Source organism: Melospiza georgiana, chromosome 5, assembly GCF_028018845.1.
Source record: "Melospiza georgiana isolate bMelGeo1 chromosome 5, bMelGeo1.pri, whole genome shotgun sequence".
Lineage (NCBI taxonomy): Eukaryota > Metazoa > Chordata > Aves > Passeriformes > Passerellidae > Melospiza > Melospiza georgiana.
The window spans coordinates 51,420,998-51,439,567 of NC_080434.1; the positions used below are offsets into that span (position 1 = coordinate 51,420,998).

The window sequence follows — 18,570 nt, forward strand, 5'->3', positions numbered from 1 at the left end:
AAGTTCACTACCAATACTTATGTCTTCTGGAGCCATCTCAGACTATCTCTGGCTGCACAGTGAAGGCCATTTGCCAGGCAGCCGTTCAATGACAAAAAGAACAGGGTATTAAAAAACATACACTGATTTTTAGACATTTCATTTTTTATAAAAATTGAAAGCATTTATTCTCATTTGCATTTTTTTTCTTCAACCTGCTGCTCTTCTTTCAGAAACCTTTTCCCTCTGTCAGTATAATGTGTTACAATTTATACAATTTCCTGAATTAATGCTGAAGTATTTGCAATCTATTTTCCTTGAGATTTCCAGTGATTTACTCTGCAAATCAAGGTATACAGAACCAGCTCTCAAGTAGTTACAATACTGGCAGCAAGATGCACAGGGAAAAAAGGCCTCCAAGTATTCCTCTCAGCAGTTACAGTATATGGCATCTTTTCATCTGTGCCAAAAAACACATTAGTAGCTCCTAAGAGCTCTCATTTTTAAACTGTGTTTCAGTCTAATACACTCCACCTGAAACTAGTGAGCATCAGTTTGGAATTTTACACTATTGCCTACAGCTGCTCTTTTTCTCACTTAACTCTAAAGTAACTTGAGACATTTTAACAGATAGTACTATATAAGAAAGACCAATAAATCCAAAATTATAACAGTAATGTCTATGTTGATTGCTTGTCTGCTCACAGGACAGCACAGGATAAACAGTTTTGAAGAAATACAGCAATAAGACACCTCAAGGAAGTTTGGTTTTCCTTTTCTTTGAACTGAAGCATAATTCAGCAGCAACTGTTTCTAAGAAAAAAACCAGCTGCACTCATCAGTCCTTCTACAATTTTGCTGCCACATCATTTTGTAAGGTAATATGCAATCTATCCTTAGGTATTATCATTTCTCTTGCTTACCACAAACTATTACAGTCTTCTGCCTAATAGGATATTCAGCCACCAATATCTTTCACCAGAGACTGAAGAGCTGGTAGTGTTATTTATACAGTATTGTTTTGCACTAAACTTTGAGGTTAAAAATACAGGCTTAAAGACATAACCCAAACAAATCTGTGATTTTTTTAATACTAAATTTAAAATACAAATTACTAATATATTCATTTCTGCAAGCCAATATTTCAGCATTTTTTAAGAGGATGCATATGTATGGTTTTTTTTGTGGCTATTTAATGCTTGAAATTGAATTAAACAGTAATGGCATAATATTCCTTCTGTAGTCCTACTGGAACAGGTCTCACAAGAGTTAGAGCAATTTTTAGCTATTTCCCTTGAAGAAATAACCTATTATAAATTTTGCAGTTGCTGTGGCTCACATGCAAGCTAGGCTTGAAATTAATAACAATATTACACAGGCTTTAAAAAAAAAAACCCTCAAAAAATCCAAACCCACAAAACCTCAACCTAAATACTGAAAAGCTCTTGACTCAAGTAAAATCCAGCAGCCATTAATCAAGTCTCTCAAAGGTCCTCTCTCCAAACACATTTTAACATTGGATGCAAACGTGTTTCAATTAAGTGGTGTCTTGCAATATTCTGGTAATTGATCAATATGAGTTGACACTACTAACAGATAAATAAAAGCTGTAAATTTTGTCAATAGATGGCATTCTTCCTCTCAGTCACTCTTAACTAATGTTCCAACATTACCTATAAAAAAATTTGCAGCAGCAGTTTGGTTTCAGATACCTCACCAACTATGGTCAACAACTGTTCTGTCACTTCACAATGGTTCTAGAATTCCCTCCTGTATCACAGGGACTGTCTGACCAGAACTACTGCATAAAACTTCTTCATAAAGCACTTCTTGCTGTGTCACTGTTCAGATTATAGATGACAAAACATCAGTCAGTAATTGTGCAGCATGCATAACTGCTATAGTCATAAAATGAAGACAAAAAACACTGGCACGCCCTTCATAATTATGTAAGGGAATAAATGCATATAACTATATTACAGAAATATTAACATGCCAAAGCAAATTATTCTAATGTCAGGAAACACCAGAAACTGGGCTGGCAGTAACTCTCATTTTGTTCCTCGAAGCATATGACTTCTAGATTAAAGTAAGCATACAATCACATTGCTCTTCCATGAGATCCTTGCCAAAATCAGAATAAACAATAAGTTCAAACTCCCCCCCTCCCCCCCACCAAGGGGTATTTACTATATCCTCATGATTAAATCTACTCAAAGGTATGCAAGTGTGCATGCATTTCACATCAACAAATTCTGCACTAAACATATTGCTGTTTTCCACTAGCAGGATGTGCTGAATATCTGAGCACAGTACCCAGCTTTAGAAATTCTTGTCTACCTGAATCATTCAGCATCACACAGAACCCAGTTCTGCAGACAGATATTTCAATCTTTTTTTACCCTCTACATGAGCTGCTATACAGTTTTTAACTTATGTAACACTCATGAGTGTTACATATTTAATTTCAAATAACTCTCAATACATTCTCTAAAACAGGCCCATTTTATAAGCCAAGGTAATACTGACCTGGAGGGGGGGAAAATGGCAAGCTCTGACAAACCAACTGACCCAAGAAGGTTTCATTCTCTCTGAATGGAAAATAAACACCAAAACCAACACCCTTCTACAACCATTCAGATGTTTCCTAGTATTCAATTGCCTATATACAGATATTAAGTTATTACAATACTAAGTCTTGGATTTACAAGACTAAAACCCTCTGATTTTATAGATTCCCATATTATACTAAATTCTAACTAGAATGATTCCCTTCTCAATAGATCACCAACATGAGTCTGTATTTTAGGTGAACATTCTCAATTTATTTGCCTGAGACTCTCCTTTTTATTGTTCTCCTTTTAAATTGAAGGCACATATCACAACCAGAATAAATTGTTTCCAGACATTATCATCTGTCAACTATACATCTGCAGATGATGAGATGGAGACACATGGGACAAGGGAGGGAGAGGGAAAAACCACCAGTATTTACTAGAATGTTGAGGGACTCTGGAATCTGCAGGGCACCCCCACCATTACAGCTGCTTCCACTTTTCTACTTTCTTCCAGACTAATTTCCCTTCTTGTCAGCTTCTGACATCCACCCCTGCCCAGTATTCTTCCATGTCAACCACTGTCAGGCTATTTCTTCCTTCTTTTCCTGTCCTGGGTCCCAAAGCTAGAGGGGAGACTCTCCCTGCTCTCAGTCCAATGCTACTGCACCAGCTTCTAGCCCAGAAAAGCAAATCACAAGGGATGTCCTCCATTAGGGAAGATGTGACAACCAGATTTTCATTAGCAGTCACTAATGCTTTTGAGTGCATACACTTCCTATAGCTATAGAACAATTTCCAGGTACTTTCCCCACCTGATGAAAATTTATTTTTTCAAAATAATGACAAATGGCATGTGTCCAATCTCAAGGGAATACTAAAGTCTCAGTGTTAGCTCAAAGGCATAGAGCAACTAGAGCACCTGAAGAACATGCAAAATAGTTTCATATTCCAAAAAAAACAATTTATTTGCCTGAGACACTCCTTGATACTTTTTTATTGAAAGTACAAATTCAAATCAAAGTAGATACCTGGCATGGAAAAGTGAAGTAAAACTATGTTTTAAAGCCATTCAAATTTTTTTATTTAAAAATTAAAAATCCTTACTTATCATGAAAGAACTTTAAATAGAAGGTATGTCTGCCAGTTCCATATACACAAAGTTTACAAGTACCAACACTATTGAGTAATTTTGTATCTCTGAAGAAGCATGTTATACTAGCCTCTGTTAAAGCTTCTTTATGGAAGTTACCTGGCTTTTACCAGACTGTAAGAGATGAATAATTAGTAATACCAGCTTTAATAAACTAGAAAGTCAGTAAGGTATAATTTTTGAAGAGAGCTAAAGATATGAAGCTCTACTTACAGACTCCCCCACATCAGTATAAATTAAGTACTGGGACACACAGATGCCCAAAATTAATCCCAAATTTAACTTGCAACAGCATCTCTGCTTGAGGTGGGAGAAATGCAATGTTTATGAATGATCACCTCTCTAGATCACAGAAATACATGCACAGTTAATACATGCACTGAAGCTAAGTTTCTTAATGCTTCATGGTTAAGGAGCTCAAGCTCTCAAGACAGTAAACAAACAACTAGAAGTCAGAATTATACCAATTAAACCACTCTGCTCATATTTGTAAATTAACCTTGATATGGGATAGTCTATCCTACTGCCAAACAGATCTCTCCTCAGGGAACACAGAAGCTGAACTGAAAGAGTTTTTTAAGTTTATTTAAAAAAAAGACTATTTTAAAACATGTACCTCTACATTTTATGCTGTAATTATTTTTACAAACAAAGCATCTCAAGACACATGACTTGAAATGTACAACAATTGCATACACAAAAACTTTACTTGCCTTCATATGGTGTGTCCGGAGGTCCTGCTATTTCTCCTCTTAATTCTGTAAAATTCTCATCTACAAGATCTACTTTAATTTGATTTTTGCTCGTCTTAAAAATAAACAGAGAAACAAAGAATCATAAGTAAGCATTTCACATACAAATTTCCCCCAAAATATGCTGCTTTAAATTTTTAGAACAGTACTTTAAAGTAAGTAAACATTTAAAAATATAGTAACCTAAAGTTAATAGCTATCTTCCAGTTGAAATTTTACTTCATTAAAAACAGACTACTTGTGAAGCATTAGAAACTTCAGTACTATTTATACTATCACTAGAATATGCAAAGCAATCCAGCAACATATCTAAAATTGTACTTCAAAGTTGACTACATTTTAAAATGACTGTGATCTTTCAAATCAGCTATTAATTCTACATATCTAAATTATAAAATTAAATTGACCAAATTACACATCAGTTCTTTTCATATTTAGACCAATTTATTTCAAAACAGACATTTGTCACTTGCAATGGAGCACAAAAAGACTTCCCCAAACAGAGTAGTATTTTTAACATTACGAAGATCTAAACAGAATATTTTAGTCTTAAGATCATGTATATCTTTAATATTTAGGCATAAGATACAATTTACTTTATGCACTTGAATTTTATTGTCACCTCCTCAACATTTTCACACCCCATATGAACTTCTCTACAAAATAAAAATAATGTACTTTGATACTGGAGAAAACATATGTTTTTCCAGAAACAGATTCTCCAGAAATGTTCAGCTAGAACTACTCATGCCATTGAATTTGCTTTCCAGGTCCAGAGAGCAGTATTAGTGAAAGCCATGAATCTCCCAGCCAGTAACTTTTATTGGGGAGTTGCAAAGCACAATCTCCTTTTAGAAAGATGTACCATCAAGTTTTCAGAGGTAAGGAATTACAGGTTTTTCCATTCTGCTACTTCTGCATACTGTGCTCACTGACTGCAATACAGATTTCTTAATTCCTGTGTTATTTTCTTGCAAGAATTGTTAGCATCTTTTCAGATCTTTTAAAATTGTTCCAACTAGTTCTATACAGCTGTGCTTCTTCTCACCCTCAGAGTAAAGGTGGTTGCTGGCAGCTACTGGAGAAGGATTAAGTCATAGAAAGCTGCTGGGTGCCACGAGCTGGTTCCTGAATCTACCAGTGATATGAACCATTAGGCACACAGCATTCACTGGACAACAGCTGGGAAATTACTTCTGTTTCTTTCCTGCAAATGTTCTATTCAATCAGTCCCACCAAAACAAAGAGTGCTCTTCTGACCAGGTATGTCCACAGATATAAAGAAAAACCAAAGATTAGGTAAAAGTTTCACCATGTAAAAAATTCTAATTCACTAAATTAATCCAATAGTGAACTGGGAGCTTTTAACATCTGTAGTTACATACATTTGTATTTAAAACTTAAGATCCCTCCAATCCACACAAATGAGGCAACACCTGCAGCTCTCCACAACAGCCAGGCACTGTCAAAAATTCTCTCTCTGAATTTGAACTTGATCTTATGTGACCTATCTTCTTGCAAGCTTTCCAACATCACTTTTAATTTTTTGCTCTCATGCTTCCAACTGGTAGCTTGTTCCAACACCTCATAATTCTTAAAAGCTTTCTCAAGTACAGTTAGAAGTTACAATCTACTTATCCCCACTTGTGACAGCACTGCTTCCCAGCTTCAACAAGTTTTTCATATATCTAGTATTTATTCCCCTTGTAAAATAGATGGCATTTACACTGATTTTCCAGCCTTAATTTTGCTTTAAACGAGATGAAATTCTAATCTCACCATACTGATTTTTTTATAAAAGGTTCACTACTATGTCCCATGATCACCTAACCAGCCCTGCATACACAAATTTAGACAATGTCTCAGAATCTGAGCCATGAGCACTCTGTTGCACCCACTGAAGACACATCACAACCAGTATAACCTAAGAAAGATGAAATCTGTCTTTTTCATGGCAGCATGAAAAGGCTCAGATCAAGTGACAAGAGACCCAGCAAGGATTCCTGCACAAGTTTTTGTCCTCTCCAGTGACTGCACAGAGCTTTGTCAGAGGTACTGCCCCTGTGCATGGACTCTTCATTCCCAAAGCAGCAGAGTGGGTTAAATAACCAATACAGGTGAGTCACTGTAACTCTCTGTGCAGGTACTGCAGTCACTCAAACCTCAGCTGAGCTTCTCCTGCTCTCCCTCAGCCAACATCACCTGGCAAGCTCCACCTTGACACCAGGAGTTCTTGTCCTTTGCAAATAACTTCTCATTTAGAGGACTGTACTAATAGCAAACAGGATGAATTTCAATGATACAATCTATGGTTAAATCCATGCTGCAGCTTGCTTCATTTCCTACTTCACATTCTGCTTTTCCTCAGTGACCTCTTGCACACTCTTGTAGCAGCCTGGGTATTCTCCTTCATATTCAGTTTCAATTAGTATTACACTGGCTGTTTTTCACAACAAATCCTTTCCAACTCCACAAATTTGTTTAAAAGCAATCAAACACACAGTCTGTCCCTAAGATCAGTTTCTTTCAGGAGTCAGTGATCCTGGTTCCCACTTTGAGATGACTGCTTCCATTACTACAGCTGTAGCTGTCTCCATGCCCTTATTTGCTGTGCACAGCACCTTAAGGAAAAACAGCAATACTGCACTGTTTTATTGCAGGGATTAACTTAATTTTGTATTCATGTTTAAATTCTACCATGTCCTCCATATACCAAATTAATTTTTTCTTCAAATAGCTGAATATCCTTTGTTCCATGTTATTCTGACACTTTTCAAGGTTCAGCTCAGCTTCACCTTGACAAGTATTGCTTTATCCTTCATTCCTGGAAAAACAGCACCAAAGTGATTATTAAACAAATTAAATCCGGAGTGTTTTCCTACAACATTTCTCTTTAATGAGGATCATGTAGGATAAAATTACCTAATTTTAGCAGTTCTACAAAACAAATCCCTTCCCTCCACCTCTACCAACAATAGTGATCTTCAAAATTTTTCTAACACCAATAATCTTAGCACAGAATTTATGACTCAGCTTGTGATCTCACACCCCAAGTTGATTTTCCAGAAGCAGTCCTACAAAGACCTCAATACACTTCCACACCAAGTCTAAAACAGCCTCACCTCCCGTTGATCCAGTAACAATTTAGTGACTAATTCACTGGGCTAGCAATTCCTGAAATATGAGCCATGCCATTACTCACAGCATTTATTTCCATAATTTCAGAGCAGAATTCTGTAACAATGCAGTGCACAGAAGTCCATCAGTAAAATCCTTCTCTAGAAATCTACAAGTTCAACACTAGCAGAACTTTCCATTATCACACCTGAAAATTATTTTGATCAAGACTGATCAAAAAAACGCAAACAACAAACAGAACACAAGACAGAGAGAAAGGAAAACTGATGCAACAATTTTCTGTTGCATCATGCAAGGGAATGCACGATGCCATTCCCTCTGTTTTTCTTGATAGTCTAGATGGATTATGCATAGCCATTTTTCTTTTTAATTCACACTAGGGTCTAGTCAAAAGATTTGTTGTCTTTTAGACCACCCAACTGCTAAGATTCTTTTTGCAATGCTACAGTCCTGCTTAACCAATTTTATTGGAAACCTTGTGGAAACTAAACCCAAGTTTAAGAGTAAACTAAAAGTATGCTGCAGACAAGTTGGAGAAGATTCATACGATGACCTTTTATTCACTACTAGAAGCTTTATCTCTAAAAAGTAACCCAAATTAATCAATCCTTCATGAAGTGTCATTCTGTGAGCATCTTCCAAAGACAGGACACTTAATCACAGTAACCATTTATCGATAATATTTTGTCTTCACCTGCTTCCTCTTAAAAAAATTCCAGAATGATACTGTCTAATTTTATGTTTTAGTCACTTCCTTGCAAAGAACACACAATCCACTCCACCAGAAAATTTGAAGAGTAAGTTCTGTCACTGTGAAGACATAAACACACATCTTCACCTCTACTAAAATCATTTTAGAGAGCAGCTCTGGACTCCATAATATTACTCTCAGCAGATAACAAGCTCTTCTCTTCTCCTTACTCACCATAGTCTACAGGCCTTAATAAGGAGGGCCTGCCCATTCTGAGGGCCTGTCTGCCTTCTGCAGGAAATCCAACCTTTTTCCTGAGCTTTCAATACCATTTCCTTCTCTCTTCTTCAACCTGCCTTTAGAAACCTCTTTCATTTCTTCATGGCCTATTATCCTCTTCACTAGTCCAGTACCTCTACTCTTAAAAATCCAGTGTTTTCCTTGACATAAAATAAACAGACAAAACCATTACATATCAACACAAAAGAGCATATTAAGATAATAAAAACTGCATTGTTCTTCTGAATTTTATTTCTCACAAACAAAATACTATTTACTAGATTTACTAAAAGCAGAAGAAAATTATATATTCAAAGTTTGATCCTGGGTAAGTCTACTTCATAAAGACTGAAGCCACATTTCAATGTCAGCCACGGCTACCAAACATCATAAAGTTAATACTGGATGATGGCAACATACAAAAAAAGTTTTGAGTGAAGTTTTCCTAGAACCAATCAGCTCTACTTACTCCCCCCAGGACAATTTATTGACATCAGACCCTCAATCCCTGAATAATGAATTACTCTACAGAAACATGAATGCATCCATTAGCAAACATAATACGTTTTTAACTATTAGTGTCAAAACTAAAAAAGAAAATTATGTTTATTAGCAATATTAGTAACTTCAGCATGTTATTTTAAAAACAATAAAGCAGTGTCAAATTGTTACTTGTATGTTCTAGATCTGTCTCTCCTTACATATTTAGATACCATGTGCAAATTCCAATCAAGTATCTTTGGGTATAAGGGACAAGGTGATAAATACCATTTAGAAAAACAGAAAGCAAGACACAAAATCACCTTAAACAGAATAAGATCTGGAAATTAAAACCTAGTGGCCACTTCTGAATTATGTTGTATGTGGGGAAAAAAACCTCCAATAACAACAACAAAAAGAACAAACAAACAAAACCAAACCAAGCAAAATCACAAAACCCTGCTATACCACACAGGAATTAATTACCTTCAGTCTGTGATTTTACTGGTCTTATAAAATTATTTATACATACTCTATATTGGATCAAGTGCTGTTATTTTTGGTTAATTTACTTTGTTTTACAGAAGATAACTCAGAAAACTCTAGAAACAGATGCATGTATGTACATAAACAAAACTAAACCAGAAAAAACTAGCCTGAAAATATACATATATGTGATAAATGATGCATACAAACATTGCACTAAAATCAGCTATGTATTAAAACTTTGTAATCATTCAGGGCTTTAAGACTAGCCTCTTACACACTAAGAAAGAGTTTTAAGGAAGTGACAAAAATCTTTAAAAATGTACATGCAAAATTTCAGCAAAAATTAAGAAATAAACTTAAAAACTTTCTCTGGAATTTTCTCAACCAAGGACAAAGTTTGTGAAGGAGGTTTTGTATACGCAAAATGTTTTCAATCACTAATTGTTTCCCTAATCACAGAAACAAAATAAAATTACTTCTTTATCTTTGTGACAGGATTTTAAAATTTTTGATTCATCCATGAGGTAAACTGGCAATAACCACTTTTGAACCTACTAAAATATAATAAAAATTTAGTTACTTCTTTAATTACAACCATGACTTACAAATGTGAAGTAGGTACTTTTGAACATCCGAACATTTTATACTGACATTACAAAGTTCAATATTTAATAAGCCAAATTAAGTGAGAAATCCTTCACCCTAGTCTGAAGCCATGATAGCAAAATTAAATTGTTATACTATAAAGTTACTAGTGCCTTATAAACTCTTTTTACCCTCCCACTCATTTTATATGCCAACACAACAGTCTTATCCTACATCAAAACCTCTCATGAACATATTTCACCAGATTTACAGAAAAAGATCACCTGACTATCCCTGTGAAATCCATAACATGATTTTTGCACAAGGCCATAAGTACTCTGAGTCAACTTGTTTTGAGCAAAAGACTCCAATATTTCAGCAGCAATTTACTCCAGAAAACAATCATTTAAATAAATTAAAAACAAAACCAACTTCATCCTTCTTATCCTATTTACCAACTCTTTGCAAATCTGTGGATAAATATTCAAAGGAATTTTGCTTTGCAATATTTATCTTGTTAATTTCTTATGTTCTTTTGCTAAGGCAGCATTCTGAACTTATTCCAAATGGTTCAGGTCTCCCTCCTTCACTGACACAATAGAAAGGAAGATTCCTAATAAAGGTTTGTGTCTTCAGCTGCTGTCTAAGAAGTCAATACCAGACTCTCATCTCCCTTCTTTTCAAACTAACACTTTCCTTTCTTAACCCCCTTGCTACCCCAGAGCAGGCCAGAGTAATTACACTGCATCCACTCAGTTCCCTCTTTCACAAGAAATGGGAAAACATAAAAAAGGGAGGTGTCACTCAAGAAAGCAAAGTAGAGTGCACTGTCAGGCAGAAAAACAGCAAATTCAACATACCAAAAAAAAAAACCAACCAAAAACCAGTTTTATAATCCCACTGCCACCCCCTCAAAGAGCTACCAAAGCAAGAGGGAACAGTTCAATACTTCCAAAATATTCCTTCAGACTCACTCCAGCTTAAAGCCAAAATCAAGTGCATACCCTGAGCCTATTATGATTAAGAGAAGCAGAAATGCCACATAACCAGCACAGTGCTATGAAGCACACAGGCTGCACTAGCAGCTGAGCTCAGCAGGTCACATCTGCATTCTAGAGCAAGCGCCTGCTGACCTTCAACGCACAGAGCAGCCACAGAAACAACCCAGGGCTGGGGCAGGGCAAAGAGAAGAAACACTTCCGTCAAAAGCACATTAAAGAGCAGTTCTCTAGATAAGAAAGGGTCAATACCAAGAAATACATTTCCTTAAAATGCTCCCATGTTCTTTAAACCTATCAATAATTTCAGTCATGGAAGTTCTACCAAACTTCACATTCTATTTCATCCCCCCATATCAACATATATTAGGTGACATTACATCTGTCCTAGTAAAACTAGGTGACATTGGTTTTGCATACTATTTGTTTCATTTACTGATAAAAATACTATGTTACTAATAAGTAACTTGTATTTTAATGTATCTAAGGAGCTACAAGCATGAATACTGTGTGAATTCTGTATTACTGTTGCTTAGACAGTCTAGAATTTTCACATCTATCACAATATAAAAGAACAATACTGAGGGATATTCTTTTCCTGTCAGAACACAAAACATCTCAAATATTAAAACCATCTTCATTTTTCAAGAGTTAGACCTGTAGCACCACAAAGTTTTAGCACAATTTTTTTAAATTTAAGGTAGGTAAATACCCACTCCTGCTAATGTTCAGGTGTTGAAACATCACTCTACCAAAACACTTAAGACACTGTACTTCCACAGTGCCTTAAACCAGTCTAACAGCGGCCAAGGTCCTACTTCCCTTCTTATCACAGAATTAATGTCAATGAGGGGGTAAGATTTTGTAATAGCACTCACACAACTGCACAGCAAACATCTGAAATAAGCACACATCAGCAAGACAGTTCTTTCACTTTAACCCAACCCCTGATTTGATTCACCACTGAACACTGCAAGTAAGAGAAGCACAAAAACAGGAAGAAGAGATGAGTCTGGAAGAGGAATGTGACACTGCTCCCTGGAACTGCCTTAGGACTAGTTAAAAGAATTCTGAAACTTCAGCTCCAATGTCTGTCCAAACTATTTCTGACTAACCCATCACATCAGTCTGGGAGACCAGAGGTGTAATTGCCCCAGCTCTTGTGGCAGAAGCCCCAAGTGCAGTTACACAGTCACTGCTTGTGTCACTGAGGGACAGTGTGGTGACACTGGTAAAGCTGTGCCAGCCATGAAAGGTGTGTACATAACTGCTCATGCTCTCTCCTGCACTCCTCTAAGGGCCCCTGCACAGGCCATGTCCAGCTATGCAAGATACTGACAGGCCCTCAGAGCACAAACTGTGTGCAAGAGCCTGCTAAGATACTCGACATCAGTGTGGGCACAGTGCAAAGGACTCCTGCTCCCTTCAGAAGAGTAAGGGCTGAAAGAAAATATGCATTTTTCCTATCTTTTTATACATGGTTCTGTTTTTGATGTAGAACTGAAATACCCTGCAGATAAAGCACGCTTTAATAATAATTTTGAACCAGTCTTTGAATTAGCCATATTATGAACATACAAACCCATTTGATGCAGACTCTGCAGTAAATTCCATGTATCTACCCTACTTAGGTTAGCAATTCTACATATGAAGGAATCACAGGATTCAGTTCATTTTAAATTGATTATGCTAATTCAATCACAGTCTCAGAGCTTGCAGACTAGCAAAAATAGCTCAAGAACAGTTTTTCTGTGCTAGCTTCCCACATGGACACCCTTATTCCAAAGTGGAAGGGCTTACCTAAACACCATGAAGGCTCTAAGAGCCTCCCAAGAAAATACAACCCAGCTACCATGATTTCCATTCATGTATGCTGCCTTATTCCATCACAGCCTCCAGTACTTTAACACATCCTAACACAGCAAAAACTCAAAAATACTTCCTCACAGCTCCTTTTCAGCTAAAAATAAAAAGTAAAATATTATCAGCTTGAACTAAAATACCTGTTTAAGTAAAATATGGACTAATGTATTTGTGTGTTTGAGTTTCTTCCTCCCTTCCTGAAACATTCCATAGATGTATTTAGAATCTGAAGGCATGTTACCTTAAACTTGTTTCTTTAAAAGTAATTAGACTTACAGTCTTTCATTAGTCTTTCCCAATCTGAACTGTTGATCATACTGGCTAATAATGAATAATAATTATGAAATAGTGGCCCTCAATTAGTTCCCTACATATTTTGTGACAAATAGACAGGACAGCCCTTATTAGCCATCCAACAGAAGAATGACACTCAGGATGAGCCCAGCTCTCCCAGATGTTGGCACAGTCAAACTGGAGTTACACTGCAGGCCTGACTTTTACAGTGTCCCATAAAGCACAACACTGAATGAAATTTCCTCTGTAGCCACTGACACTCACAGCATCTCCCTCCTGTGCAGACACTGAAGGACAGACAGGAGCAATCCATTACTTTAGCAGAATTCTGTTGCAATATACTAAAGAAAGTTACTTTTGCTACTCACAGAGATACTTTATTTATGATGCAGATATTAGTTCATTAAATACTCAGGGCAAGCATATTCAAGTGCTCCCAACTCTAATATTACAAATATTAACACTGATATAATCTCAAAGGAAAATTTTGGATAAATCAAGACTGCAGAAGTGGACTACATCCAACTCAGAATATTCAGTGATTCTGTGAAACCTCCCTCGAGTGCCATATAGAATATTATCTGCCAACCTTCCTACTCTTTGCCATAAAATAACTGAGTCGATTCCTTTGCTATATCTAAACTGCAGAAATTTTACTTAGCTTGTCAAAGACAATGAGATAGCCTGCCTGTTAATGATAAACTTTAACCTAAAGCATTTTCTCAATTTAATATCAGCAGCAATTATTAGTGTAAAAGTGATGAAGTATAATGACAACAGTCCTTATTAGGATTATGGAATCCAGGAATCTAAAGACCATTTAACAGGTAAATAATTTAAGAAACACTCTAAGTACTTGCACTAGCTTAATGAAAAATAAAGACCACTGGACTGTTACCCAGCAGTTTCTTGCAGTTTATACTTACACAAATTTATTATGATAAAATGTTAACTTTATTTAAATCTCATACTACATAAAGTGAACTAACCTTAGGACTCGTACACTTCCTTTCTATTAAAAGAACTCCTGAAAACAAGCACAGAAGAATGAATGCAAGACTGGAATTGGTAAAGGACTGGCTAATTTTTAGCACTGCTTTAGGTTCATAGAGGGTTGTTATCAGAGGGTACCATCATCAGCTCCAATCTATCCCCTGGTCCTAAACTGATTAATCCACTCCTGTAACAAGGGACTGCTCTCCTTCCTCAGGTTTTTATGACATTACCAAAAACAACCAAATGAGTCTGACTCCAAAGCAGACTTAGGTTTTTCTGTTTTCCACTTACTCCCAAAATGTTTAGGATTCTGCCAACTGATATGTAGACCACTCACTGGAAATCTGGACCCCACTGGATACACAATAACATAAAAAAGTCACCAAGTGACACAGGCAAAAGCAATAGATCTATTCTTCTCTGCACAAATATTCTGCTACCAGTGCTTGGCAAATTCATAGGTCTGGTCAAAGGATCACTGACGTATATTTTAAATCACAGACTTAATGCTAGTACTGATTAGTATCTACATAATACTGTTCCTAAAAGTGCACTGGTATTATACTCACAGAATTTGAGGAACAGCTACATGGTTCAGGTAAAGGGGTGTTAACTATAAATAAACCTAAGAATTCTGAAATACCATCCCACATGTGAGAATAACATGCAGTTTTTTCATCACTTATGGACAAACTCGTTTGGTGGCAAAGATGTACAGAACCATTCTCTGTTATTCCCCAGTACAAACTGGAAGATATAACCAACACACCCCAGATAGGATTAAGGAAACCAAAGATGCACAGCAATGGTGTTTCACTATTCTTTTTATGCAGTTATAGGAAACAGGTCTAGACCTTGTCTTGCCTAAAACTGTAGGCATGGCTAAAAACACAGCAGACAAAATTATTTTTGGTGATGTACCAAAGATCTCACAAACAACTACTTTAAAGTTAAAATAATCTTCACATTTCAGAGAAATGAAGCTTAAAGAAGTAGTACAAATCTTGTATTTGTTCTACTTTTAGGGTTCCAAAATAGAACTTGTTCAACATAAAAACATTGACAGCATTGCATCTACCAGAGAAACCCAGCCTCCAATTTATCATACAATAGTGAAAATTTTTAAACTAAAAGAAATGGTCTGCTTCAAAATTTTTCTATTTGCTTACAGGGAAAGGCTTTACCAGATGTGGCAACAGAGTTGGAACCCTTTTATGTTTTCTTTGACAAACAGAAGCAGTAATTAAAAACCAAACTTATACTAGAGATTCTGTAATCATGCAGGTAGAGAGAGCTGGGTGGCTTCTAGTCCCTACCTCCTGCTCAAAGCAGGTCCAATATGAGCAGGTTGTTTAAGAATGTGTTGAATTTTGAACAACTCCAAGCACAGAGACTCTGCAAGCTTGCTGATCACACTGCTTAAATGTTTGACTACTACCATTGTAATTTTTTTTCAGTGTCTAGCCAGGATTTCCCATGTTGCAGTTTGTTTCTGCCACCTCTTACCATATTCCCATGCACTTCTGAGACAACTTTGGCTCTTCTCAGGAGTCTCTCATTAGGTATTTATAGATAACAGGAAGATGTCCCTCTCAATAGTTCTCTCAACAACATCAACTCTCTCACTGTCTTCTCACACATCCTGTGCTCTTAACCACCTTGACAATTTTCTGCTCAGTTCATTTGTGTTTGTATCTGAACACAGAACACCACAGTGTTCTCTCAAGCAGAGAACAGAGGTGAAGTATCACTTCTCACAACTCACTGGCTACACTCTTGCTAATGCAATCCAGTATGTGGTTGGACTTCTTTGCCACCATCACGTTCAACTGGCTTTTCCCTAGGTCATGAAGTTCTTTTCCTGCTAGACTGCTTCCTTTCCAGTCAGTCTCCTGACTGTACATATGGATGCATGGAGTTACTTCCTCCCAGGTGTAGCACTTGGCACCTACCTCAGCTGATCTTCAAAAGGTTCCTGCCAGGACATTCATTTCTCCAGCCCACTAAGATTCCATTTTGCATAGCAGCCCCAAGCTCCACACACACTTTTTTAATCATATGCAGGCCTTTGGTACCAATATAATAATGACACTTTAGGCATTCTTATGTTTACACCTTTTTTTACCTTTATGCCTCTCAAGCAACTAAGCACACTCAAGCTTTTTTCACAGTTGTCCTGGTTTTGGCCACAACAGAGTTAATTTTTTTCCTAGAAGCTGATACAGAGCTGGGTTTTGGATTTAGTCTGTGAATAATGCTGATAACACACTGATGTTGCTGGGTACAGCTTACTCTAAGTCAAGGACTTTATAGTCTCCCATGCTCTGCCAGTGAGCACAGGAACAGCAAGCCAGGAGGGTGCATGGCCAGGACAGCTGAGCCAAACTGGCCAAAGGGATGTGCCATCCCACAGAATGTCACACTCGGTACAGAAACTGCGGGGATTGGCTGGGAGCTGCTGATTGCTGCTGGGATGGGCTGGGAACAGATGAACAGGTAGTGAGCAATTGCACTGGCATCCCTTGTCTTCATCCAGCTTTATTCTTCTCTCTCTTTTTGTAATCTTCCTTTCCATTATTTTTACTATATTTTACTTAAATTATTAAACTGCTCTTAACTCATGGGTTTTATCTTTTTTCCAATTCTTCCTAGCCCATTGTGGGGAGTGGGGTATCTGACTGAGCAGCTGCACAGTCCTTGCTGCCCCCTGGGATTAAACAACAACAACAATCCCACTGCACTCACTAAACTTCTACTGATTTCAATGGGACTATTCTTACAAATCAAAGGTTAAGTACATGTATCACCACAAAATGGAAACTGTTTAAAATATGTATGTTGCTGGCTCAGGAACCATAATAGAAGAAAATTCATTCTTATAAATACCTGCATTGCTTCTGCATGATAAATAGGAAGAAAAACAAGAATCCTACTAATGCTAAAGTACAATTACAACCAGAAGTTTCCACATTAGTGGATTCAGTATCTAAGACTGTCCAAATATAAGCAAACTAAAGCAATGAAGTTTTTAGGAGCTTGAAGATTAAATATCTATGGCTTTTCCAAAGAGCAAAAACATTTTCAGAGATGTTACTTAGTATCTTGCTATATACTGAAATAAATCACAAGATCTCTAAAGGCCTACTCACTAGGTCTTTACAAGTCCAAGAAAGGTATGGCAGACTACAGCTATTTTTCCCTTCCCTTTTGCCTGCAAATCACTGAAACACACAGCAGACTCTAAAACAAACACTCATTTCCTTCTTGGAAATCAAGTTCTTGAAGTTTTTGTTGTTAACCCACTATCTTTGCTTGAATGCTGTTTGGGGTTCAGGCAAGTTGCAAATTTACACTGCTACTTCATAACTGTTCATGAAGATACTCACACTCCATAACTGCAGCTGAGTTAAATTTACTGGCAGCTCTACCTGGATTTACCTGCCATAAATGTCTCTTCACATTTGTAAGAGAAGAACACTCCATGGTAGACATACCAGCAATTCTCCTCTTGCTAGAAGGAAGCTACGTTTCCCAAAGCGTCACCTTCAATACCAGATTAGAGTTTTCACTGCAAAAGTTATCAATTAGTAGAAAACACCTTACATTTCCACATGATAAAAGAAATTGGGTGGCCAATTAAACATTGAATCCTTCACTGCTAGCACAGTCTAATTTCTTCAAAGTAAATACTGATGCTTTATTAAATTACAAAAAACAAGTTACATGTAATGTTTAACATACTGATTAATTACAATACATCTCACCATCAGTCTTTAAGTGACCACAAGAACTTTCATGTTTCTATTCATTATTAAATGCCAGGCAAGTTCTCCCTCTCACAAGATAGCTACTAGCAAACAGAGAGCAGGTAAGGATTTGGCTACCCAATGCAGCATTCCAATAACTTAATCTAAAAATAACACAGCTAACCTTCACTAAAACTTTCTCCTACTTAGTAAAAGCAGGATACTATTCTCCTTCCACCTCTTCATTGGTTTCTCCATCATGCTGCAGCTTCATACTTTGTTCAACATGCATTTTGTAGCTTTATAATTTCAGCCCATAAAACCAACAAGAAAACAGATTTATGAAATGACAGAACAAGGAGAGAAATAAAGTGGAACATCTGATCCCTTGCCTACACATATTTAACCAGTAAAGTTACTACCTAGATGAACTTAACAACTTTATCCTTGTTACAGATGCACAATACCTCACCTACCTTAGAACTGTAAAGCCTTCTCCACACACAAAAGTAAGAAGTTTAAAAATCATACTTTAGAGAGCACTACTGACAAAGAAACTTTGATTATTTTTA

At 36.7% G+C, this 18,570-nt stretch overlaps 1 protein-coding gene across 1 annotated transcript in view; it reads right to left on the minus strand.

Annotated features, from left to right (window-relative positions):
* The window catches only part of UBE2K (ubiquitin conjugating enzyme E2 K), a 43,805-nt gene that overhangs the window by 22,346 nt on the left and 2,889 nt on the right, over positions 1-18,570 (minus strand). Inside the window, exon 2 of the mRNA XM_058024284.1 lies at positions 4,401-4,494. Coding sequence (XP_057880267.1) covers positions 4,401-4,494 — 94 coding nt within the window. The remainder of the gene's footprint in view (positions 1-4,400; positions 4,495-18,570) is intronic.